The 25,226-nt window shown below is 40.4% G+C and overlaps 2 protein-coding genes across 5 annotated transcripts in view; one reads left to right on the forward strand and one right to left on the reverse strand.

The window, feature by feature from the left end:
• The window catches only part of ccdc180 (coiled-coil domain containing 180), a 103,633-nt gene extending 99,285 nt beyond the window's left edge, over positions 1 to 4,348 (forward strand). For both annotated transcript variants that reach the window (XM_064335359.1, XM_064335368.1), the window contains 7 exons: positions 80 to 224; positions 582 to 742; positions 826 to 963; positions 1,736 to 1,847; positions 2,399 to 2,492; positions 2,756 to 2,897; positions 3,380 to 4,348. In XM_064335359.1, coding sequence (XP_064191429.1) covers positions 80 to 224; positions 582 to 742; positions 826 to 963; positions 1,736 to 1,847; positions 2,399 to 2,492; positions 2,756 to 2,897; positions 3,380 to 3,514 — 927 coding nt within the window. In that variant the 3' untranslated portion in view covers positions 3,515 to 4,348. The remainder of the gene's footprint in view (positions 1 to 79; positions 225 to 581; positions 743 to 825; positions 964 to 1,735; positions 1,848 to 2,398; positions 2,493 to 2,755; positions 2,898 to 3,379) is intronic.
• A 3,497-nt stretch (positions 4,349 to 7,845) lies between these two features.
• On the reverse strand, positions 7,846 to 23,828 carry LOC135254889 (EH domain-containing protein 3-like). Of its 3 annotated transcripts, XM_064335482.1 has the most exons (7): positions 23,585 to 23,827; positions 22,822 to 23,019; positions 21,614 to 21,790; positions 18,906 to 19,003; positions 13,912 to 14,324; positions 12,012 to 12,176; positions 7,846 to 9,127 (listed from the first exon to the last, which is right to left on the reverse strand). In XM_064335482.1, coding segments are annotated over exons 1-7 (1,581 nt in total). In that variant the 5' UTR covers positions 23,587 to 23,827; the 3' UTR covers positions 7,846 to 8,599. The 3 variants fall into 3 exon arrangements, with proteins under 3 accessions (XP_064191552.1, XP_064191543.1, XP_064191558.1); XM_064335473.1 differs by having other exon boundaries at positions 22,822 to 23,828; XM_064335488.1 differs by lacking the exons at positions 22,822 to 23,019; positions 23,585 to 23,827 and adding an exon at positions 21,926 to 22,191.
• Positions 23,829 to 25,226: the final 1,398 nt, after the last annotated feature.

Below are 25,226 nucleotides of genomic sequence, written 5' to 3' on the forward strand. Positions count from 1 at the left end.
GCTGCATTCATTTTGTCGAATATTACTAAATAGAGCCATTATTAAATACACTATGCATTTTGTTACTGACATTTATTAGGAGTTCTACAAGAAGAAGGATCGTCGGCCAGTCACACGACCACAGCATCTACAGGAGACATTTGAGCAGTGTGCTGAGGAGATAAACAAGAGGCTTCTGATCTATCAGAGCCAAACACGGGAGTATCACAATGGCTGCCTGCAAGGTCAGCCTGGCCTTCTGCCACCACTGATTGATGTACAAGGGCATGAGTGGAGTTTATTGTGTGTGTGTGTGTGTGTGTGTGTGTGTGTGCAGTGTTGAATGTCAAATTATGAAGGCACATTTAAACACAGAAATAAGTGCTTTGCCTCTCAAAATGATATAAAAGTTGATTTTTTATCAGTCAAAAAAATTACTTATGGGTCTGTGTTTTTGTGTGTTCAGATGCTGTTCTCCCCCAGGTCACACGCAGAGTGGGGAGTGATTTACAGGAATGTGCCTGGACTATCTTGACTGTTTTGTATAGAGCCACGGGGTGAGCTGAATGGAAGTGACCACTCTTCCTCTGGCTCTGTTTCAGACTTTAAGGAGCAGCTGAGCCGTTCTGAGGAGCACCTGTCCCAGGTTCCCATGCTACTGCTCTCACACCTTGGGGAACAGCACCTGGAGCAGCTAAGCCAAGACACTGTCCAGATCTACCACAGCCTGGAGCTTGTCCAGTGTGGGAGTGAGAACAGAAAGGTACCGATTTTACAGGCTGCAGACTCCACTACCCACAATGCTTTCTGTGAGAATGCTTTTGTGACTGTATGATTGCCCTGCAGAGGGAGCACAGCAAGCAGTTGTGTGTGCGCTTGGGACACCCTGCCCACGAGGAGGAGCTGAAGAGCCTGTGTGTGGTTGAGGAGAACAGACAGGTCGAGCAGGACAACACCATCCACCGGTTCAAGCTTGAACTGCAGGTCAGTCCTGGTATAAACACTGACCTGGATAACAGAACACTTATGCATAAACAAATCAGAAGTCACTTATGCAAAAATGATGTACAGGACATGGTTTCATAATATGTAACTACAGAACATGTGTATGTGTGTGTGTGTATATATATATATATATATATATATATATATATATATATATATATGTAGTTTATAAAAATGAGCAGGCAAGGATGTAAAAAATAAATGTAAGAATTAATGAAAAACAATAATTTTATTTCACAGAAGAATAGGTGTCAACATTATTGTTTGTGTACCCTCCTTTTGCAACAATAACACTACTGAGTTGTCTTCTACTGTCTACTGTAAAAGTGTGGCTATGGTCAGATCAGGCGTCTGCGGACGCACAAACTGAGAATATGCTGAACTTGTTATCCTTTAACTACATGGGCAGCATATAATTGGCGGTGGGTATGCAGTGTGGAAAATAGTGAGAGTTGGAGTCACGTGAATCCCCCGATTCACGTGACTGCCATCTCCTCCTGGCATCGGCAGGAAGGGTTGCAGGGAGAGATCAACAAGTTCACTTGAGTTTGAGGTTAGGAAAAATTGAGGAAACGGGTACTAAATGTTTGTCTTGTTTGGTACCTGTTCCAAGATAGATTGACTGCTTGCTAACTAATTTTCCTGCTACATACCTGATTTGGATGATTAAATGTGTTGGATGATGCCAGTGTCATGGTTGTGCAATAGCAGTGCATTGACAGAGGTGACAGTGGTGACTCTTTCCTTTCAGGCATGTGTGAGGAAACACGGTGAGGAGTTTGTTGCCATGGTGGCCTCAGCAACAGAAAAACTCCTCTTTCAGATGGACAATCTCCTGACTGTTGATGAGGTCCAGGCTGGTCGTGAGTATCTGTCAACGGCAAGCTGACAGTAGTCTGACACTCTGAGGCTGAGTTTATCACAACAGTATTTATGACCCCCAAGATCAAATAAAACTCATAGTATAGCACAGTGTAATGCATATTTTTAAATAGTAATGCACAATAGTAGAGTCGTTTCCAAACTCAAACGAGCTCAAAACCTACTTAAAGAGCAAATATCTTTCCTCTGATCCACCCCTTATTTTATTTACATGTGCATAATGGCATGTATATAATGATGCATGTGACCAGAATAGTGTCCTTGACAGGTCTGCATATTATTTGGAAGTATATGATATATTGTTATTTTGTCATGTTTAAGAACCACTGTAGTACAGTACCTTATGTTGTATGTAAGTACAGCTTAGTACATTATAGTGAAGATACACAAGGGGTTCATTTCTTTTAAATCCTGGTTTGTGCAATGGTTTTCTCTGCTATTTTATCACTGACATTTGTGTTATGCTTTGTATTAAGTTAACAGTTAACCTGTCAGTCTGCAGCCTGGTGTTCTGTCATTTCCTGTCCTTTAGAAACTAAGAAGGAAACCCTCGCTATGCTAATTCGTCAGAAAGAATCTGGAGTTTTATTGAAGGAGAAAGAGCCCCAGATACAGAGAGGAATCAGGTGAATTCACTTTGTCACTCCATGCTGCACGTAAACCATGCTTTATTTAAAATCTCCAAATGCCTTGCAGATCTCTTCTGTATGCAAACTACTGTGGATTACGTTAAATTTCTGACCTCTAAAGATCAGATAATATTTTTCTGCTATCACCAAGGTGAATGAAAAAATAAAAAGTACTGGATTTTAGAATATCATCCATTTTTGGAGAAAAGGAAGGAAAACATTTATCTGAAAAAGTTTTAAAGTCTGACTGCCTCTGACAGGACCTGGCCAGGGGTGTGTTACTTTGAGACAGAGGGTGACGAGACTGTGGGAAATACCTGTAGAAAAACGGCTTCAGTCACTACAGTCAAAACCACGCTGGGTCACCTGGCCACACATGAAGCACGGGACGTCGTTTACCAGGTAGTTCAAGGATGAGCCACAAATGTGCCAGCCCCCCAGCAGGGCATTTAATCCCCACAGGCTTGACTACTCAATTAACAGTTTGTTACAATTCAGGGGTTGCAATTGTGGCTGGAACTAAAACCAGAATACACAAGGTGTCCCATGACCAAGTTTGAAGATGTTCAGCAGGATGCATCACTTAACTGCAATGTTTGCACTTAATGTATAATTGAGGTCAGTAGTGAAGTGGCCTAAATTAGGGGTTTAAACACCTTCAGGGGAGACTCTACTGTAGTTTTAATATAGTAATTTGCACAAAAACATCATTACAGTAGCAAAAGCCTTCTTCCTCCCCTTAACTGTAGCTTTGACATTTGATAAGATGTAAGATTGTGAATGCTGTAAGATGTAAGACTGTAAATGTCAGAGAATAGTGGGCAGTCAATGCTCACAATAATAAAATTTAACCGGACTTCCCTTGTCTGTCCTTGTGAGAACAGCGTTACAGGCAACGGTATGAGGAGGAGCTAGCTCGGGCAGAAGAGGAGAGCGGCACACAAATGAAGCAGGCTGAACGCTGGAAACAGCACTGGAAACACTCAGTGGAGACCCTCATCAAGTTGTACTCTTTGTGAACCTGTGGAGGACTGGGCTCAACCATAAACACACACAAACACACACACACACACACACACACCGTTCCCTGGAGTAATAACACTGTATAAAGTGTTTTTCTAAGATTTATTTATGGACCTTTTCATTATCACTAGCACTGCATAAGCGTAATGCATTCATTGCATGTTTTAAGTCACATGTACTTTTCAGAAATAGAACCAAAATGAAAGTTCAGAAACACAACTTTGCATGAACAATCAAGACTATTAAAAAAAAAAGGTCTTAAACACTTAACAGCAAGCTGCACCATTGTCTCACTGGTGCAGTGAACCGTGAGATTGAAATGCAGTGAGGGTACCATCTGCAGGTCCTTACAATGTGGAGTCAATGGTCTGCTCACTGCCTGGGCAGCAGTGCAAAAGTGGTTGACAGATGTGATTAAGAGGAAAACTAATATGGAATTGAGAATTTATTTTATTGATCATGGAGGCAATATGTGTAGTAGGGCCATGTACTGGTTTACTAGCCAAAACAAATATTGTGGTGAAATTAGCAATAAACCTTTTGCAAAACATTCAGGATTAGGATAAATCACAATAAAACTCCTTTAAAAAGCTGCAGTGGATGACAAAGTTCATTGAAATTGTGTTTTACTGACAACCTTCCTTGTGAATGTGTATGGGTTTGCCGTGCTGTTTCCTTTTACCTTCTGGTTTTGAGTATCGGGACCACTTACTGACCACATGCAAAAGAATCGGGTTAGGATCAGAGGTCAGGAAAGTTGTGGATAACGCTCTATCAACAGTTTGTAAAATGAGACGGTGTGAATATATATAAATGCTGTTACTGATCAATGATCGACTGTGATTTTGACTGTGACAATGATTTCTATGATTAGTTCAGTGTCATTTGTCTGCCAATGTGACCCACATTCCTGATGTGTTTTTTGGAAAGGCACCCTCAGCATCTTGGGTGCTTTACTGAGCCTGAATTACAAATGAGTACAATGACCCAGTTTGGTCATTTCACATTTAATACAAGATTGCAGAGGGCTTACAAGTTCCTCAAATAGAGGGAACATATGAACCACTGTGCTGCTAACCTGCATTTATCTGTATCATGTACAGTTGAGGCCATAAGCTTAAGTACACCTAGGCTAAAATATTCAAAAGTTTTCATAACTCCGCACATTTCATGTTACCATACATTTCTTTTGGCAAGTCAATTAGGGCATCTCCTTTGTTCACATCAGAAGTAATTTTAATACAATCAAAGACAGATTTATTCCAGCTGTAATTCACTATATCAAAATTCCAGTGGGTCAAAAGTTTACATACACCAAGTTGACTGTCTCTTTATACAGTCCGGAAGATTCAAGAAATTGATGTAATGACTTTTTAGAAGCTTCTTATTGGCCAATTGTCATAATTAGGAGTTAATTGAGAGTTAATTGCCACCTTTGGCTGTATTTAAGGGCCTACCTTTAGAGCAACTGCCTTTTTGCCCTTGATACCATGGGAAAATCCAAGCAACTCAGCCAAGACCTCAGAAAACAAATTGTGGACCTCCACAAGTCCGGTTCCTCCTTAGGAGCAATTTCTGAACAACTGAAGGTACCACAAGCATCTGTACAAACAATTGTATGCAAATATAAAAATCTTGGGACCACACAAACACTGCATCATTCAGGAAGGAGACACAAATGAACTCCCACGGCAGAACAAACTTTGGTCGGAAAGGTTCAACTGAACCCCAAGACAATAACAAAGGAACTTGTGAAGAGTTGGAGGCATCAGTTACCAAAGTATCTACATCTACCATTAAGAGGATCCTACATCGCCATGGCCTGAAAGGCTGTCGTGCAAGGAAGAAGCCCCTACTCCAAGACCGGCATAAGAAAGCTAGAATTAAGTTTGCTGGTGATCACCATGACAAAAACCTAGCCTTTTGGAGAAATGTTCTCTGGTCAGATTAAACAAAACTTGTTTGACCATAATGATCAGCGCTGTGTGTGGAGGAAATAGGGCGAGGCTTTTAATCTGAAGAACACCATCCCAACTGTGAAGCATGGGGTGGCAGAATCATGTTGTGGGGGTGTTTTGCTGGAAGTGGGACTGGTGTACTTCAAAAAATAGATGGCATCATGAGGAAGGAGGATTATCTAGAAATACTGAAGCAACACCTCAAGACATTAGCTAGAAAGTTAAAACTTGGTCACAACAGGGTCTTCCAGCAGGACAATGATCCTAAGCATACCTCCAAAGTTGTAACAAAATGGCTTAAAGACAACAAAGTGAAAGTATTGGAGTGGCCATCACAAAGCCCTGACCTGAATCCCATAGAAAATTTGTGGACTGAACTGAAAAAGTGTGTCCGAGCAAGGAGGCCCACAAACCTGACTGAGTTACACCAGTTCTGTCAGGAGGAATGGGCAAAAATTCCAGCAAAGTATTGTGAGAAGCTTGTGGAAGGCTACCCCAAGTGCTTGATTCAAGTTATGCAATTAAAAGGCAATGCCACCAAATACTAACACATAAGTGTATGTAAACATTTGACCCACTGAAAATCTGATGTAGTTCATAAAATATAAAATAAATCTGTCTCTTATCTATTATTTTGAAATGACCTCTTATAGAAATAAAGTAGATACCCTAATTGACTTAACACAGGAAATGTATGATAACATGAAATGTGTGTAGTTGTGAAAATTAAGTTTGAATGTCTATAGCCTAGGTGTATGTAAACTTTTGGCCTCAGCTGTATCATGCTCTGTATCTCTAAATGCAACGACACACTGGAATTCAATTTAGACAGTGCACAAATAATTAAGAGTAATTGTCTTTGTGATTCACTTCATAGTTAGACAGGGATACAGTTTTATCAATGTCAATGCCTTTGAATCACTGGATTTAGACACTATCAGTTTGCTGTTACTTCCACGAAGCATAACATGAATGAAATATGTCACCTGACTGTTGAAAGATGAATGAATGCTGAGTCACTGTGAAGGCTGATTAGCTCTCCTCACCTGTAAGGTGTCTAGGTTAAGAAGTTGTGTAGGCTTCCCTGAGACAAAAACAGTGTAAAGTGAATTCCCATGTTAAAGCCTGAGAACAACGTAAAACAAAACAAAAAAAAAAAAACGTCATTCCAAGTCAGATAGCAATCCATCACACCCACCTGTCACATTATTTTTTAGAAATATACTTTTATCTCTGAGAAATCAAGGTAATTGACTGCACCCAAATTGGACTTTTTAATTGGGTATAATTCATAGTTTATTCTTTAAATATAGTACCCAACATTCAATTTGGACCAAAGTCATTCCTGTTAATGATTATGCAACGACAAGGCCAAATAAATACTCAAAATCCACCCACAGATCCCTTTAACCCCATCCCCATCCCACCCCTAGAGACTGTATATAAAATTAGTTCTTGATGTTCAACAAGTAGTAATGTATTCTCAGCAAATGTGGTACTGTATTTATAGTGTATTATATGAATACTGCCCAATGGAAATATCCAAGTTGGGTGCAGTTAATTATCTTGATTTCTGAGATAAAATTACATGTCTCCAAAATAATGTAACAGGTCCGCAAACCTTATCTATTTATAAATTTAGAATGCATTTCAGAAGAATGTGAGACAGCGGATGTCAAAAATCCACTTTTGTGTGTTTTGACATGGAATGAACCAACAGGTTTCCAGGGGCAGTGCTATTTTATCTTTCGCCTGGCTATTAAATTTGCAGAGTTTCAGCATATGTAAAATATATGCATGCACATGTTAAGCAAATAGAAATGATACTCAATCAGAAACACCATCAATCCTTTTATGATAATCATATCCATATTAGGAATAAAAGAGCATTTCTTAGCATATTTCTTTTTCAATATTTACCCTTTTTCTCCTCAATCAAATCTGCAAGAATATTAAGCTTATTTTCTCTGTACCGTTTCAGCAAAAAAAACAGATGGCTCTGCTGGAGCCTGCAAATTTGTTTTAAATGTTACTTTTAGCCCATAACCAGTACACCAAAAAAATCCATTAATAACCCAAGAATAATTATACCACTCAGATGAGCTTTGAAAGGCAACAGATCACCAATTTGAATGGGTTAATCAGATGTAAAAACAGACAGCCAACAGGGTGCTAGTATCCTAAAGGCTGTCACATGCACCACGTTTAAGAACCACAGATGTAAATAACACTAAACACAGTAATTTTGTATAGATACGAAAGAGATGGCATTTAATATATAATCTATGCTCCTCACAAGAGCATGGTAAGACTGAAAATAACTAAATATATTCATTATATGCTCCTAATTTAATTTATCAGCCTTTACATTGACTATCCATATGCATACTTTTAATTTTATTTATTTCACCTTTATTTCACCAGGCAAGTCATTAAGAACAAATTATTACAATGGCGGCCTGACAAAAGCCACTTAAGGGAAGGGGAGGTGGGCATACAAAGGCCTCACATGTGCAAAGGATACTTTCAGAAGTTCAGGTTTAAAAAAAGACAACAAAAAAAGACTTGACTACCATCATCTTTTTTCAATAACACAAAAGTCACCAAACAGTGAAATCTCAGGTGATCTTGGCACTAATAGCAAAGTGCAGGGATCCTCATCCTTGGTCAAGAAGAAGCACATGTTATGCAGTTTTTTTTTTTTTTTTTTTTTACTCAGGATTGATCAAATAATGCAGTAGATTAAACAAATGATTAATTCCCACCTGCTTTCTATGGTCTAAATCGGTTGCTGATTGTAACTTGAAAACCAAAACCAGCTAATGAAATTACAAAATCAAGACCAGTGGTAATTATAAGAATATATTTTAAAAAGAAATCCAATTTCTGAATAATTTTCCCACACGTTATTTCCCCTGGAGCGCTAACATAAAATTTGGCCAATAACTTCCTTTATCACAACAGATAAGGCTGTCTGGCTAGGAAAAAAACATGAGCAAATACAAAGCATTTATTAAACGGGTTCAAGGATGAGTTATGATATTTTATTTGGCTCTTTATAATTTTCTGTGAGAATATGACTGTTCTGTCTCACTTTGTCTTTTTGGACAACCGTGCTTTTGATTATTCCAGGCTTTTCTTCTTGGAGGGGGGCAACAGGTGGGGTGGAAGTGTGTCGGGCAGCTCGTGACCCTCCAGCTTGACCTTGATGAGATGGTTGGCAAGGGCAAACTCATCGTCGTCGAGCATGCCATCTCGGTCGATGTCCGCCAGCTTCCAGATCTTGCCCAGCACGGTGTTGGGTAGTTTGGACTTAAGCATCTCCTTCTTAGCATTGGCACCCGTTACCTTGCCATTGATGGGGCAGAGGGTGTAGAATATCTCATCATAGAGGGGCTTGTCACGTGCCACTACCCACATAGGCTCATCGATGCCCTCGCTGGCGCCTTCCCCATAACCATGACCAAATGGCCCATTGACGGTGCCTTCGAAAGCCCCGCCCCTCACTGTCTGACTTGGCTGCTGGGTCTCCTCCTGCCTCACCAGTGCCATCAGCTCAGCAATGTCATGATCCAGCATCTCATCCACTGCGTCCAACAACTTGGGCTTAATGAGTGGGAATTTTGCCAGGTTGTGGGCCTGCAGCTGCTCCTATTTGAGAAGAATGTGTCATCAGTACTGTGGTGTAGTGGTATGGTCAGTGACACCATGGTTACTGATATGATTCTGGAAAGAACAAAATTACAAATTGCTAGTCTTTGGGTGGGGCTAGAACATTTATTCACCCTGAGATTCTAACCTTCCAAAAGGTAGCTAACAAGTTTGATGTAGACTTAAATAAACCTGTATAATCAATGGACTCAGCTTCACTTAGTTATTTTCATTAGAATAAAATGTTCATATAATCAAGAATGTTCATATGCAAGAAATGAGTTTTATTGAGGCATGCTCTACATTGTACTAGGAACATTTAATGTATGCTCAGGTAAAGGCAGAAACCAATCCACATTCCTGACAGTTTTCCGCATGTTACAGTCCTAGAGGGGTCCACTGCAGTCGAGCCACGGCCCAGCAGCTTAAGGAAGCAGGACCTGACTTGGTGTGAGAAACCAATAGAGGGTATGCGCATTGACGTCACTTTCCCACCGGAATACGCCCCCTCAGTCGGGACTGAGTGGCAAAACATGCTGCGACATGGCTGCTTTTAGTAGAGGAAACTGCAAAACCGGGAGTAAAACAAACGATTATCTGCTTAAATAAAAGCAGTTGACAGTGATCCTTACAACTTACCAAAGAACCAGTGGTCCATGGACATTAAACAAGAAATCAGAGCTATCTTTTTACAGACTGCCGAAAGCTAAAAAAAAGAGAAGCAAATGCATCGCAAATGCATTGTGGGTACGGAGAATGAGAAGGCTACACACGTGTCCACAATTTTAAATAATATCGATAAAAATGCACTATTCTGCGATGTAAATAAAGTTTTATTAGGCTACTCGCCTAATAGCCTAATTGAACAGAAATGGTTATATCTGATGCTATTGAGTATTTTGTGAATTAACTGCTATATTGTTAATCAAGGAAAATGACTGTAAACAGGTTGAGACCAATAATCAGTTTAAAGGGAATGTTTCCGGACTGTCAATTTATAGCTCTGCAGCTGCTACTGGTAGCTAGTCTTTACATTACATTACAGGCATTTGGCAGACGCTCTTATCCAGAGCGACGTACAACAAAGTGTATAACCATAACCAGGAACAAGTATGACGAAACCCCTAGAGAGAAGTACCGGTCCAAGTGCAGGGAACAATCGCATAGTTCAACTTGGACCCTGAAGGTTAAACTGATTAACACTAACACAACGAGAACGGCAACAACGCAATCTATGGAAAAAATACAAGCAGTAGTTAAGACAGTTAATGCACCTAAGTCACCTACGAAACAGCTGCCTAGTTACAACCCTAAGCTTACAGTCATTTACAGGGGGGTAGGGAGGGATGGGGAGAGGTGCAGCCTGAAGAGGTGAGTCTTCAGTCGTTGTTTGAAATGGGTCAGTGTCTCAGCTGTTCTGACCTCCACAGGGAGGTCATTCCACCATTGTGGGGCCAGAACAGACAGGAGACGTGTTCTGGAAGTGCAGGTGCGAAGAGGGGGAGGCGCTAGGCGTCCTGAGGTAGCAGAACGGAGGGATCTGGCTGGCATGTAGGGTTTGAATATCTTGTGGAGGTATGCTGGGGCTGATCCCTTGACTGCCTGGTATGCTAGGACCAATGTTTTAAATTTGATGTGAGCTATAACAGGCAGCCAGTGGAGGGTAGTGAGCAGGGGAGTGACGTGGGAGTGTCTGGGGAGGTTGAAGACCAGACGAGCCGCAGCATTCTGAATGAGTTGCAGGGGTCTGGTGGCAGATGCCGGTAGTCCAGCCAGAAGAGAGTCTTACTGTTGTTACCATGATCTTTAATCAGAGCTGAGTTCATGTGACCATTTCTGAAGATAACCATACTGGTGAAGAGTTCACCGTTATGGCTCTAAACATTCTCAATGGTAACTGATAACATTATTAGCTTGCCCGATTGCCTGTTAGATTGTTACTAGCCTGCTAACTAGCACTTGTGAACGCATCATGACTCAAGGCAGTCAATACCCTGACTAGGGCAAATATTACTACTGTAATATTAGCTACCAGCATAGAAAATATGCTTCAAGCTGACATTAGAAAGCCGTGTGGGTGTCTGAGCAGCACACAGCACTCCATTTGTCCCTTCATTGTGGTCTGTTCCCTGCTGCTGATTCCGAAGCATAAAAGATGGTATACTGCCTCAAATTAACATTGTGTATCAGCAGGTGTTTAATTATATATGACGTGTTACAAGTCATCTTTGCTTGGCATTTCAAGCACTAATCATGTTTGCCTCTTCACTGAAGTGTAGCAACACCTTCAAACACTTCAATCTGCTTGCCATCATTGTTGTTCTCTGTTATGCATACACATATCCTCTCCCTGACTCTGAGTCAAGATCACCTTTGTCACCACATCCACCCATAGCAGACGCAAACACAGGAAGAATACAAAGTGAGATTGTGTTTTTTTTTTTTTTGGATTAACCTCATTCTAAAAAAGAGCCAAAAAAACTGGGAATCAATAGAAGGACCAACCCTAACGGGAATGGCAGTGAACCTGAGAAATGGTTGGAGGTTGGCCACTATGATAATGAACCAACACCAATGAACAAAGCATTGCTCTGGAAGGTAACTCCAGAGAGGAAAAGGACTCATAGAGAAGTGTCTTCAGAATTCTGATCAATGGAATCGCGTAGCAAAATATCCATGGTTGAACAAGGAACAAGTGTAAACTATAGCTGGCAAAAGCACACCATATCTAGGAGTTGCCAGAAAAAGCAGCAGAGGTGGGTGGCATTTCTATACCCGTAGGAATAAACGGTTTATGATAATAGCCTGGTCTGAAAATTTATCTCTTCAATCTTGAAATTGTAAAAAAGATGTGTATATTAGCTGAAAGAGCTCTGAGCCTTACCTGCATCCTCCTGAGGTTGGGGAAGTCCCCTGGGGAGAGCTGGCGCTCCCTCTCAATTCGACTATAGATCTCCCCCAGGTTACGGATCAGCTCTCTCTTTCTGTTCTCCTTCCCGAACATGGACGGCATCTCCTTCTTCAGGGAGCTCATAATGTAGGCGTGCACCTGGGAGGGCAGAGTTGATTGTACTGAAGACAGGGGTACAGATGGACTGTGAGTGAGGGCACTGAGACTGGTGGACAGATAAACCAAACAGACAACACTCTGCAACTCTCCAGATGGGTAATGTTATAGGTGATCATACACCACTGTGTGGGGCAACCAGCCACAATCGGCACTGACACAGAATTAAATTCCAGTGACCATAACACACCATAAGTTTTTCCCTTAAATGTTTTACTTAAGGGATTATTTCCCCTTACCTAAGTGGATCTTGTAAGTGCGTTGCATAAAACCCCTCAAATGTTTTCCTTAGGTAAGGGTAATTCTTAAGTATTTTACTGTATATTGGCGCATCACCTTACGGTAAAAACGGGAATCCCCACGTTACCATGGAGATGGCTCGGCTGTCCCTTGTTGAGGAGGTTAAGTTAAACGGATTCACGAGCTACTGTACCTCTAACGGCAATTTTAACAAGTTAAATAGTAAAATAACTAACAGTCTAACTAGTTACCTAATAATAATAACAATAATAATAATAATAATAATAATAATAATAATAATCAACTACCTAGCGAACCAAATTTTGAAAGGGACAGTAAACGAAGAAACCCAAATTGGCGTTATTGATGGCACGCACATCGGGGTGCCTGAATCCTGATGTGTGTGCCGTCAATAACGCCACAGATCTGTGGAAAGCCATGATGCCTAAAAAATTCCCTCTTGATGACTTCGTGTTCGGTGTGAGATGGAAATTTCACGGTTCTGTTTTGGCGGCGCCATCATTCATATGTTGAAGTGGGTTGTCCGGCACATTTTCCTCCTCCAGTGGCTCAAAAAACGCTGCCATTTGTTCAGTTTTTTTCGACTTAAGGCAATGTGTTGCTAACCTTAAATTAAACTAAAGGAAATTGTTGTTAAGGTGTTTTATGCAACACTTAACAGATTTTAAGGGATTACACTTAAGGAAAAACGCAATACTTAAGGGAAATCTTAAGGGTTTTCGTCATTTCACTTAAGGGTTTTTTTATGCAACACCCTTAAGTTTAAGGGACATTTCACTTAAGGTCTTTTATGCAACCGGGCACAGACCTTACAGGATGCCACTACACAGAATACCAGGACCTCAGTAGAACAAGTGACTCAACTGATTTGATAATAGATAAATGAATTAATCTATTTTCATTAATTACTTTTTAATTAAATTTAGAAAGTATTTAGTACATATTTAATTATTTCAACATTTAACAAACGATAACATCAGTTCTTGGATTGCATGGATGTTTCAGAGGTACTTCACACTTTTATATGGAATGACAATAATGAAAACACAAGATAAATTCTATGCAAAAATTATGTTAACCATGTTTCTCTACAAAACCTTTCATAGACTGTCTCAGAGAGAGTAGCACTTACAATAAGTGTGGAAGTTTCATGTGAAAATTTTGCATCTTAACACTGAAATTAGATTATTATTACTGTTATATAATAATAATAATAATATTTGAAATATAATTTTAAGGGTTTCATAAAAGTATTTGAAACTGAGGTGGGGCCAGTGTCTTCATTATATTACAGGCATTTAGCAAATGCTCTTATTCAGAGCAACTTATACATAGCATTTACATTGCATCCATTTATACACATAGATATATACTGAAGCAATGCAGGTTAAGTACCTTGCTCAAGTGTACAACAGCAGTGTCCTACCTGGGATGTCTTCAGGTGGGCAGAACTCACCTTGGCCAGCCGTGCCCTCTTGATGAGGTCGTTGAGTTTGCGAAGAGCTGCATTGCGGGGTAGGGACTGGATGTCCTTGAACAGTTCCTGCTCCTCAGCCTCAAACAGCTTGCGGTTGTCTGGAATGAGCAGGGGCCGGGACCAGAAGGAGCCAGTATAGACACGCACCACCTCGGGAGTGTTGATGATCTTCCCCAGTGACCACATGAGAGCGCCATAGACATGCATTAACTGCTGGGTCTGGATTTGGTCTGCCTTGTTCAGCACCACCCGCATTTTGTCCTCATGGTTCTTCATGGCCCGGATGACCTCGGAGAACTCATCTGAGATGTCTAGTTTGTGGGCGTCAAAGAGCAAGATGATACGGTCTACCCGCTCAGCAAACCACTCCAGTACTGCTGCAAAGTCATAGCCTGGGAATGGGGGGGAGGGGTTGCAAACGGAGAGAAAACAGGAAAATAATGGAAAGGGAGAAAAGCATGTTTTGAATGTTTCTTTCAGTATGTCTTCCGTTAAAAGCATTGATATGACAAAGTGCCAGTCAAGACACAATAAGATTATAGAAATTTCCATAATTGGAATAATTATTCATTGGAAAAATTAATAATTTGTCATAGTGAAATTAAACCAAAGCACTAATGATTCAAAAATATGAATTGATGAACTGCTACAATGATAAATTTGCAGAACAACCTCTGGAGAAGAATGGGCGAAGGACGATAAAACTTCAGACCTCTCTGAATCGCAAGGAACAATCATGCGAAGGTAGTAAGTGCGGCATCAGCCCCAAGGCATTTATGTCACTGGCATGACAAACCAACATTTGTCACCATAAGAAACAGAGCAACAGCTTTTGAGGTGGGATGACCGCTACTCAGTCTGAACCAATCAGGACTGATTGTTCAGACAGCCCTGCACAGAGGAAGAAGGAAAATGCTAACCCCTGTGATGCACCACACATTATAATATAGCCCAGTGGGCCAAGATTTGCCTTAGTAACAAGGCAAGTCTCTCCATGAAAAATACTTGCGAAGAGAAGGCAGCTCAGAAACCAGTAGTAGTGAGGCAGTTTGGGACCTGTACTTGCAACTAGTTGGAAAAGAACACCTTCTGAGCAGATCAACATATACCAGGGGTTTGTAGTCTAGGCTTTCTATATAGAAACTAGAAAGGGACGAATGTTTGAGAGATCAGCTACTGCAATTTGACTGGCTCTAGCAATTCTGCAGACCCAACTAAACAAGTTCATGATTCATCAGGAAGTCCCTGACCCCGAAAGCTGGAAAAACTCTCTTATCAGTGCCAACCTGGTCAGGCTTATAGGAGCATACAGCTATGGGCCTGTCACGTTAGGCTAGGGGATTTACAACAACCATCACCACTATGTACTGACCAGTACGTAAAATCAATCGGGGTTCAGGTGGTGATTAAATAATAGGCCTCTCATGTAGTAATACAAAAATGTAGCAACAGCACAGAAATACCTTTCCTGAAGTTTCAAGTATATAATTCCTTTTTGGTGGCCCTCCAGCTATCGCTTTCTACAATTTGCATCCCAAATCGAATCCTACGCCTATGCTGACTGTGACTAATGAACTGTTTTTATTCAAAGATTAGGCCAAAATGTCTGTGAATTTATATTTAGCTTATTGTTATTTTGTGTTCCAATAAAAATAATGATACTGAGTACATTTGGGCTTTTGATTAGCGATGTTATACCAGGCTGTGAAGCTTCTCACCTGGAAATAGTTCAGGTTCTGTAACCTTTGTTTGACAAATTGAGGAAAGGATGTCTCTGCACTCTTTATGAAAAATGACGTTGTTACTTTAACATTACTAGCGTATTGTCATGTTTAAACTCAGTGAATGAGACAATCTCTCAATTTAAAACAAATTGGCACGTTATTATCTTGGCCCACCCAATTAAATTCTGCTGCCCCTACTGATTTACATGGAAATCAACAGGGACTAGAGTCTTCAAGCTGAAGTCAAATTGTAGTCCATCAGGGTACTTTAGACTGAACAATATATGATTATTCACATTAATATTCAAGCAGAATGCAGGTATTAAGTGTAACAATGATCTTTGAGGAGTGACCTAGCTGGTCAGCTACCTCGTCTATTTTAGTCATGTAATAAAATGTAAATGAATGGTAAATAGACTGCATTTATATAGCGCTTTTATCCAAAGCGCTTTACAATTGATGCCTCTCATTCACACACACTCACACACCAACCAATCAGCTCGTTGGGAGCAATTAGGGGTTAGGTGTCTTGCTCAGGGACACTTCGACACGCCCAGGGCGGGGGATCGAACCAGCAACTCTCCGACCTCCTGAGCTATGATGGTATGAACAAATTTATTAAGTTATTCAATCTGGAAATGTAAGCAACAAATGTCAAAACTGCTTCACAAATATGCAAATTAAGGCCATCATATGGAACCAGGGCTAATGTTATCTAAATATAATTCACAAAACTGATTTAATGTCATGTTTGCATTGTAATCAGAATGTGGTCTCCTGCAGCAATACTCCAAGAACTGCAGAGTGAAAAAAAGTGTCAGCTGGCTACATCCATTTCCGAGTACATGGCTGCTAATCTGCAGACTCTCAGACTGAGGGGCAATTTTGCATTAACGGGAGATGTTTTTCCAGACTGGGGTGGGGGGATAAAATGTGGGGAATAGCAACTGTCGACCGGAGAGTGGTAGGGGGACGGTTGGCAATTGTAGAGTAACTGAGAAATAGCTGCATTTATATTACAGTCTAAGGCTGCATTCACACCAGATCAGCTTGCCGCAGGGTTGTGCGGCAAAAACGGCAGTCTTCCCATTCATTTGAATGGGGGTAGTGCATTTAGGCTGCGGCAGTGGGGACCGCATGGGGTGCCGAAAAAAAAACGCAGCGGCCTGCAGCAAGAAAGTTGAACCAGAATCAACTTTTGCTGGAACGCAACCCGACGTCACGCTGCAGTAGCCAATCACGTAAGTTGTTTAAATTACCATGTAGCAGTCCGCTGTTTACCGAGCAACTGTCAGATGAATTACTGACGCGATTCATTTCCTAAGATTTGATTTTATTATCGTCATCGTGATTTGACAGTACCGGTAATGGGACAATAATTACTAGCTAAATATCAATTCCAAACATCGGAATTAAGCTGTATAAAAGATTCGCTATTTAGCAGTCCTTGCATGTTAATTTATTGTACCTAGCACTATGTTTTTCATGAACCAAACGATGATACTCTCCCAGTTGTGTCCTCGCTTGGTTTATTTCGTGTACCCAGCTTCAACGTCTGCGTCTGGCTGGCAGTCTACGCTGCACAATAACAATAGCAAGAAGCTTCCTTCGGTTTGCATTTTTGCCCTTTTTTTTTTTTTTTTTGAGTTAGCGGACAGTAAATGGGGGGTTAAAGTTCACAATACAACATCACACAAATGAGCCATGTAGTGACACGCCCACACCGCCGCACAACCCTGCATTGCCTGATTTGGTGTGAATGCAGCCTAATGGAGCAATATCTATCATACTTTCCAATTTGCTGTTGCAAGACAGATGTGAACTTTAAACAAATAATCTGCAAGACAGCCAGCACACACTGTGAATACTATGAGATCTCTCTGCTCCAAGACCCAAATGAAAGCAGGTGACTTTAATGTCCCATGAAAAGAACCAGCGGAGGGCGCTCTGGTCCAGGCCACATGCCATCACCGTCATTAATCCTCCTGCTGTTCCCAGGGCAAGAGAAGGACAGACTGTAGTATCTAAATTCACCTCTGAGCTAATAACAGCATGAGTTGGCTTCTTCATATCAGATTTTTACATGTGTGGAAAACATTTTCATGACACCCTTGCTTTTGCCTGGAACAATGAGCAGGAGATCAAATATGTTTACATTTAAATGAGTTGTTCTGTGATAAAGTAAAATTTAGGGGAATTATTAAGCTGGATGTATCAACCTACTAAAAAGCAATGTAAAATGCCTTATAACTTGGCCTGTGCTCTGTATGTCTGATTCAACACATATTTATGGTATTCATTTCCAAATTCTTATACTGATGCATGCTTAAATTTACTTAGCATGGTAAAGTATGACTAATACAAAGGATGTTAGACAGCTGCAATAGTTGTGTCATATCCTCAACAATTATTCAGTGTGTTTTGCCAACTACGGGAGAATCCAAATCTTTAGTATCCAAACTGCATGAAACTTTTCATAAAATCTGCAACCAATTTTATAATTTGAATAAATGCCATAAATCTTTGACTAGAATTCTGTATCTTTTCTTTCTTTATTCTCCTAAAAGCCTCAAGGGACAGACGTGTTGTAACTAGCACAACAAAGGAACACTGGCTGCAGCACATTAGATAACTGTGGATTCAATAGATCACAGTGCAAATAAGTTTGTCCAATTAAATACTAATAAAAGGAAGAAATAGGAGTCCTGTCTGAGGTCAATGTCTCCCACTGTACTGCATCCTGGACGCTGTGCCCTTATACATCAGGGCCCAACACTGCCAAATTAGGTGGTGATGCAACTACTAATGCCTGAACAGCCAGATCCAGCACATGAAATGCACACTCATAGCATGTTGTTACTGTAGGAACCAGGGACATATAGGGGCAAACGTGCTCATGTTACATTATATACATTTAGCTGACACTCATCCAGAGGATGAAGCAAATACATCCATTCAAATATAGGCTATAGTATCTTTGCATTTGGAAATAACTCTCAGGTCAAACTATAGGTACTTACTTCAGTTGTTGTTTCTGACTTAGCAGAAGATAACTGTTGTGCTGTATCCTTGTAGGTACAAATATTACCCTATGTTTTCCCTGGTGACTTAGGGGTGTGATTCAGGCACAATGCCTTCCCCAAAGCCCCTCCCCTTCCCACAGCATAGCTGCTGCTTCATTCATGTCTATTCTGAGTAATAAATTCCCAAGGGCCTTTGCAGTCATAGGAAAATGACATGGTAGCATACCCCTGCTGATCCTCTGCTTTTCTCCAGATAAGATCCCCGGAGTGTCAATCACGCTGATGCTCTCCAGCACAGGGTTGGGCAACTGAGCGCATACAAGCCTGCAGCACACAGTGGAATGGGACAGAAAAGGATCACTAACACCTTTCACATGTCCATACATGGGCAGAAAGATCAGCTTTCATATGACTGCCCCACACTACCACGGGCCAGCCAAAAATGGCCTACAAAAAACTGTTTCAGACATTGACATTTTTGGGCTTACTATCTCAGGTTACAGTCCAGCATGCAGTGGTTCTCTTCTGATGTAAAGCAATTTTACCAATGGACATGGGGCTAACTATAAGTGGGCAACATATCCAATGAGCAGCAGGACTGGACTGACATGATAAAACCAGTGACCAATGAAAGGGGCTGTAGGAAGAGGGCCCCTTGCCAAGACCCCAGCAGTGTCTGCAAGCAACTCTTGGGCCCCATAAATGCTCTTATTCTGGTGTCATATGGGGGGGGGCTATTTATTGTCTTTGGTATTCAGTTTAACTGCATTCACATTTGACCATAACCCTGAATTTAGAATTTAAGTAAATGACCCCAAAACATTTATTGCCTCATAGATCGTAGAACATGTTCAATTGTGTGATAAATAAAACATTTTGTTATTAAATGTTAAGGATAAAAAGAAAAGTGGACTTGACCGAATTTCAAGTTTGTCCAGAGAAAAAAGGACACCGTAAAAAAAAAAAAAAACTGTGACTCATATTTCTGCCAGCACATAGGACATTGTCATGGGCTCATCACATTGAGTGTGACAGAGGAATGAAAGCTGTCTCCACTGATGGAAGCCAAGAGGAGCTCGGGGTTCTTCTATTTCTGGGTTTGCTCTATGACTTAACATTAAATCTATTAATAAAATTCTCATAATGAGGGCCTCCACTGATATTTCAGTATGTTGAACCAGAATATTGCCACGCAAGAATTTCAGTTAGATGTTACTGTTTATTTCATATAAGAGATACAAATATTTGCAAACAATTTTATAATCTGTGTGACATTGGAAGCCATCACCTACCTTAACATTGAGCTCGGAGGGGAAAGTTTTACTGATATCCAGCTAGTTTTTAAACTGATGATTGTCATCCTTTGTTTTCTCAAGATATTAAATTTCAGCTTGTTCAATAATATCAAATATCTTTTACACTGCCATCTGTATTTTTGTAAAGCCCTACATTTATATACCTAATTTAGCAGACCCCACCAAAAGCCTTCAAGAAAATAGCACTAAATTATTCTGCCTCTAAGTTTATAGAGCCACCTGCCTGCATTACAGGAATGCACATCCTAAACTCCCACAGAAAAACAGAACATATTAAACTATAAAACTACTTGATAACTCCCTTGCTGTTACACAATTCAGACAATATTTTCTGCCATGAACTAAAATCTCCTAAGCACATGTGGATTATGCCAGCACAGTTTGATGAAATGTTGGATTCAGGACACTTTCACAAACCTGTCAAACCTGTCTGGATAACACTACGGCAAATGACATTACAGGCATTTAGCAGACGCTCTTATACAGAGAAACTTACAAGTTTTTGCATAGCATTTAAATTGCATCAATTTATACAGCTGGATATATATTCTAAAGCAAGTTAAGTACCTTGCTCAAAGGTACACTGCTGGATATATATATATACATACAGCTAGACATATACTGAAGCAATTTAAGTACCTTGCTCAAGGGTACAACAGCAGTAGCAGTACATATTCATCTGTAAATATATCCAGCAGTGTCCTACCCAAGAATAGAACCTGTGACCTTTAGGCTACACTAGTGCCCTGATCCACAAGTACCTCAGGATTGAATTATACAAAAACACATGAATTCGTTAATATCGCAACCGTGAATTTTGAAGCCATTTTGTGCTTTAAAAAAGTAAGTTGCTAACAAGTTTCTATTTTGAAACTACAAAGTTTATGGCGTACAGGCGGGCTAGTATGGATACTTCAGAGGTGGATAGCAGAAAGATACTGTTGTTGTTGTTTTAATCTAGCAACTTGTAAGCAACTCACTTTTTTAAAGCACAAAATGGCTACAAAATTCACGGCTTAGATATTAATGGGTGTAACTTCTCTGGTAGAACACAACAGGAAACTCTCTTAGGCTTTCATTAACCACAGACCTTTTTTTCTCAAGAAATCAAAATCCCTATGTGGAAAAAAGTATTGGAAATCTGCCGAGGGAACCTATGGCAGAAGAAACTTCCAGGGTAGCCAACAAAAAGGCACCATTGCTATAACACTGAACACAAAATACAAAACAAAAACTCAACCAAACAAAAGCAACAACACTTTGTGGCCATGGTCCAGCATCATGAAGCAGGATAGTTAGCTGGATAACTGCACTGATTTAAAAAGTAATCCTGCTTCATGACAGATGCCCCAGGTGTTTTAGAGCAGTTCCTAAACTATGGGTTGAGATGCACAGATGGATCACAATGCGGTGGTTGAGACAGATCACAAGATTTATGTGGAAAAGCACACTGTATTTACCGCATCAACATAAATGCATGCTAATCACTACACTGCTGATGTTTTTTTTAACTCCGAACTTGACCATGATGCACATTTTCAAATAGAGCAGGTCACAAAAAAACAGCACTGACACACTTTCAGGTTCTGAAAGTTTGGGAACCTTGGTCTTTGAGTACCTGTTGAGGAAAGCATTCCCAAAGGCACTGAGTTTCCTGAAGGGTTTCCTTGGGTCCACCACCAGGGCGTTTCCTGGGATCAGCCCCTCCAGGTCCCCATGCATCACTGCAGTGAAGGAGTCCGTTGTGGGTTCTGGCCCAATCCGCATCCCCGGGAAGTCCTCCTCAAGGAGGTACCTGGACACACATAATGCATGTGAGTGTCAAGTCTCAAACTGCCTATCATGTCTTAAACTGGATTTCAAGGGCATGCCCATGCTGGCAATCATCACCAAAAAACTGCCAATAGAACACCTCACAATGAACACCTACCACAGGAGGATTCAATATTGCCCTTGGAGACCTGCCAGGTGTTATTTTTATTATATTATTCCTCAGTACTTAGATTACATAAGTTATCCCACGGAACTTGGATTCCGGAGTCTGAATTAGTTGTTGAAACAAAAACCAGCACACCCCACAATTATCCAAGGGCAAAAGTGAACACCATTTAAGGGTGGGTGATTTGATGATTTTATGTAACTGGTACAATAAGCTTAGATGAAGTGGACTGTGGCTCATTTGCTCACAGAGCAGGTGTCGCTCAACAATTTCAACAATGGGTTCTGGGTTTTGTTGTTGCTCAGCATTTAATTGTTCAATTTAAGAAGTTGATTAAGAAGTTGATGTTTACTGCACCGCACCTGCCAGGTGTTTTCAGTATTCATGAAATACTGAAAACACATTAAATTGGATATTATCATTTGGATTTAACTCTATTGGACAAAAACCTGAGTAGTGACAAAATATTTACCAAGCATGCTAACTCCTAAATCCCGTTTAATTAAATACCTGTTGATTGGTCAACAGGTGGTACAGTTGGAGTTTCCCTGTTCAAGCATTCTTTGGGAGGAGCCTCCTAGCTCCTCGCAGCTGCTTCAAGGAGCAGTTAACGGAATGTCCTTAAAGATGGCATACTTTCATCGATTTTCATGCCAGTCGAGGATCGAAGAGACCAGGGGCTCATTTCAATCGCACATTTTATCTGTCCGTGTCTACACCATATCATTGAAGGCAAAATAGAACTTCCTTGGTATTTTGAAATTATATTAACGTTATGTTTCATGTGAGAAGAAAATTGTAGATGTTTAATTTTTAGGCGAATCTACAGTAAATTAATAATTTGTATTTCCCCAATGAATAAGGAGTGCCATTGTATCTCTACTTACCTGATAAACGTAGTCTTTCCGGTGGAATACTGTCCCACGAGAAGTACCATGGGCTTGTTATCGAAATCTGCATCTTCTAAGGCGGGCGAGTGGAAATCCTGGAATTTGTAATGCTCTTCCAGAGGCAACAGCTTCGTTTTGTACAACTTCTTGAGTCCATCACTGACTGTCTGAAAAAGCTCAGGATCCCTCTTCCTCCTGTCATCGGTACCCAACCAGCTGAACATAAGGCATTTTCAATTTTTTTTTTACTTTAAGGAGACGCGTCCGCTTTGGCTACCTTCTCTGTATTATTACTGCTAACCAGTAAGCATGCAGCGAGTGCTACAGTTAGACAGAGTAGTCGATTTCCGTTTCGCTAGCTGTCCAGCTAGATAATCTATTTTACGCAAGCTGACCACAATTAACACATTTTCACGGAACGCAGTTTATTTCCAGGTATGCTATTAGGCTAAGCTAGCTAACCTAAAAAGCTACACAGTTATGTTAGTTGCAAAACCAGAAATTTTACCAAGTAGCCTAGACATATTTTCTGAGGTTAAGCAAGCACGCCCCTTCCAATGTGCCAGACTGTTCACAGGCTACTTCAGCGGTTACTGTAGCGCTAGAAACAGATTTGGCAAACTGGTTAGTCTAACGTTAATGGTTAGGCGTGCACGTTTTCAAACACACAGTTTCATGGACAATGTTAACATGAATCCCAAACATGCATGCCCAGTATCTATAGTCGCCATTAAATAGACAATTAGCCAAATCGTCTTACATTGGAATGTTGAAACGAGTCCCAGTTCGTTTTAATCGCTAACTCCTCAAAATACCAATTACGACAACCGTTATGGAATGAAACGCATAAACTCCAACGTGTTACAGTCACTGCTGTCTCTCGATCCGTTGCATTTTAGGTGCGAATGCCACTCAAAAACAGTTACCGCTGCACGTTTCATTCCAAGGCAGCTCTGCATGTAAATTGACACCTGTCTTTAAAAGTCATGGCAAGGTCCCACATGGCACGCCACTGGACAAAAATCTGTGAGGACAGCTCTACATTTTTGTGTAAGGGCGTGGCCTGAGAGATCAAAAACATAAGTAACTATAGAAATTGAATAAAAAACATAACCACGCAAGATTTACTGTTTTATCAATGAAGCCACATAAGGTTTACTCCCATGTTGTGTTGTTACAAGGGGAAAAAATTATGATAGCCCAATATAAATGTGTGAATAGAAGTTTGTTAAAACTTGCAGTTTCTGGGCCGTTGTTCAGTCTTCAGATGAAAACAAGTAAGAAGCTGCAGTTCACCAAGGAAAGAAAGGAAATTAAAATATATTGAAAGGCATGGTGCGAGTGAAAGGGATGACAGGAAAATAGAGGAGACATCAGGTTGAGTGGGACACTAAAGCTTTCGGCTACTTTACAGTGTCAGTTTTTTTTTAACACAATTGGAATTGTGTTATTGCTGAATGTCTACTTGACATTAAGTAAAGGTTTTGATTGGTGTGACAACATTGAAGTGGGTGTTTTTCCTTTCCTGGCTTATGAAACCTCTGGTTAAGCATGCAGACACAGTATTGTTTTAGAATGTTAAGGCTGACATTCTGTCAATTATGATGTAACAATCAAACTTTCAGTGTTAAAATGAATTACTATTGGTAAAGTATTTAAAAAATGAAAATTAGTACTGATTCTTATCAGATTTTACGAAAATCAAGTTTACTTAACCTGACACTGTTAGATAAAGTGGGACAAGTAAAGTCGGACAGTGTTTTCAGGTAAAGTAGGACACTCCTTGTAAATATTTAAATATTTTTTAACAGCAAAAAACAAACATTTCTTGAATAAAGATGATCAAAAAATAAAATATAATTATGAATGTGTTATTAAGGTAAATGAACACATAAAGGTGGCACACACAGCAAGGAAAGGGAAACAGAGAGAAGAGGGAAGTGACGGGAATAAACAAAATAAAGAAAGGGGAGTGGCATACAGGTAGGAAGGGAAAGATACAATCAATTGGAGGGAGGAATGAATGAAAGGAGATATTGTGTTTAAAAAAATACTACCTCCAAAAGTATGAAGACACCTGCCATCCAACATCGCATCCTATTATGGGCATTAATATGGAGTTGCTCCACACTATGCTGCTATAACAACTTCCACTCTTCTGGGAAGGCTCAATACTAGATATAGGAGCACTGCTGCAGGGCTATGATCCCATTCAGCCAGAAGAGTATTCATGAGGTCAGGCACTAATTGGCAATTAGGCCTGGCTTGCAGTTGGCTTTACAACTGATCCCAAAGGTGTTGGATAGGGTTGAGGCCAGGGCTCTGTGCAGGCCTGTCAAGTTTTTCCTCTGTGTTCTCGACAAAACCATTTCTTCGATGTCATGCTGAAACATGAAAGGGCC

The sequence above is a fragment of the Anguilla rostrata genome, chromosome 1 (genome assembly GCF_018555375.3).
Source record: "Anguilla rostrata isolate EN2019 chromosome 1, ASM1855537v3, whole genome shotgun sequence".
NCBI classification, from domain to species: domain Eukaryota; kingdom Metazoa; phylum Chordata; class Actinopteri; order Anguilliformes; family Anguillidae; genus Anguilla; species Anguilla rostrata.

What these genes read in the sequence shown, in the direction of transcription:
- LOC135254889 (XM_064335473.1), bottom strand. Translation starts at nt 23,048, where the DNA reads ATGTTCAGCTGGTTGGGTACCGATGACAGGAGGAAGAGGGATCCTGAG. An exon ending in GGGAATGCTTTCCTCAACAG is followed by an intron (nt 19,004 to 21,613) that starts GTACTCAAAGAC and finishes TGTGTGCTGCAG; the next exon opens with GCTTGTATGCGCTCAGTTGC. An exon ending in CCAACCTCAGGAGGATGCAG is followed by an intron (nt 9,128 to 12,011) that starts GTAAGGCTCAGA and finishes CTTCTCAAATAG; the next exon opens with GAGCAGCTGCAGGCCCACAA.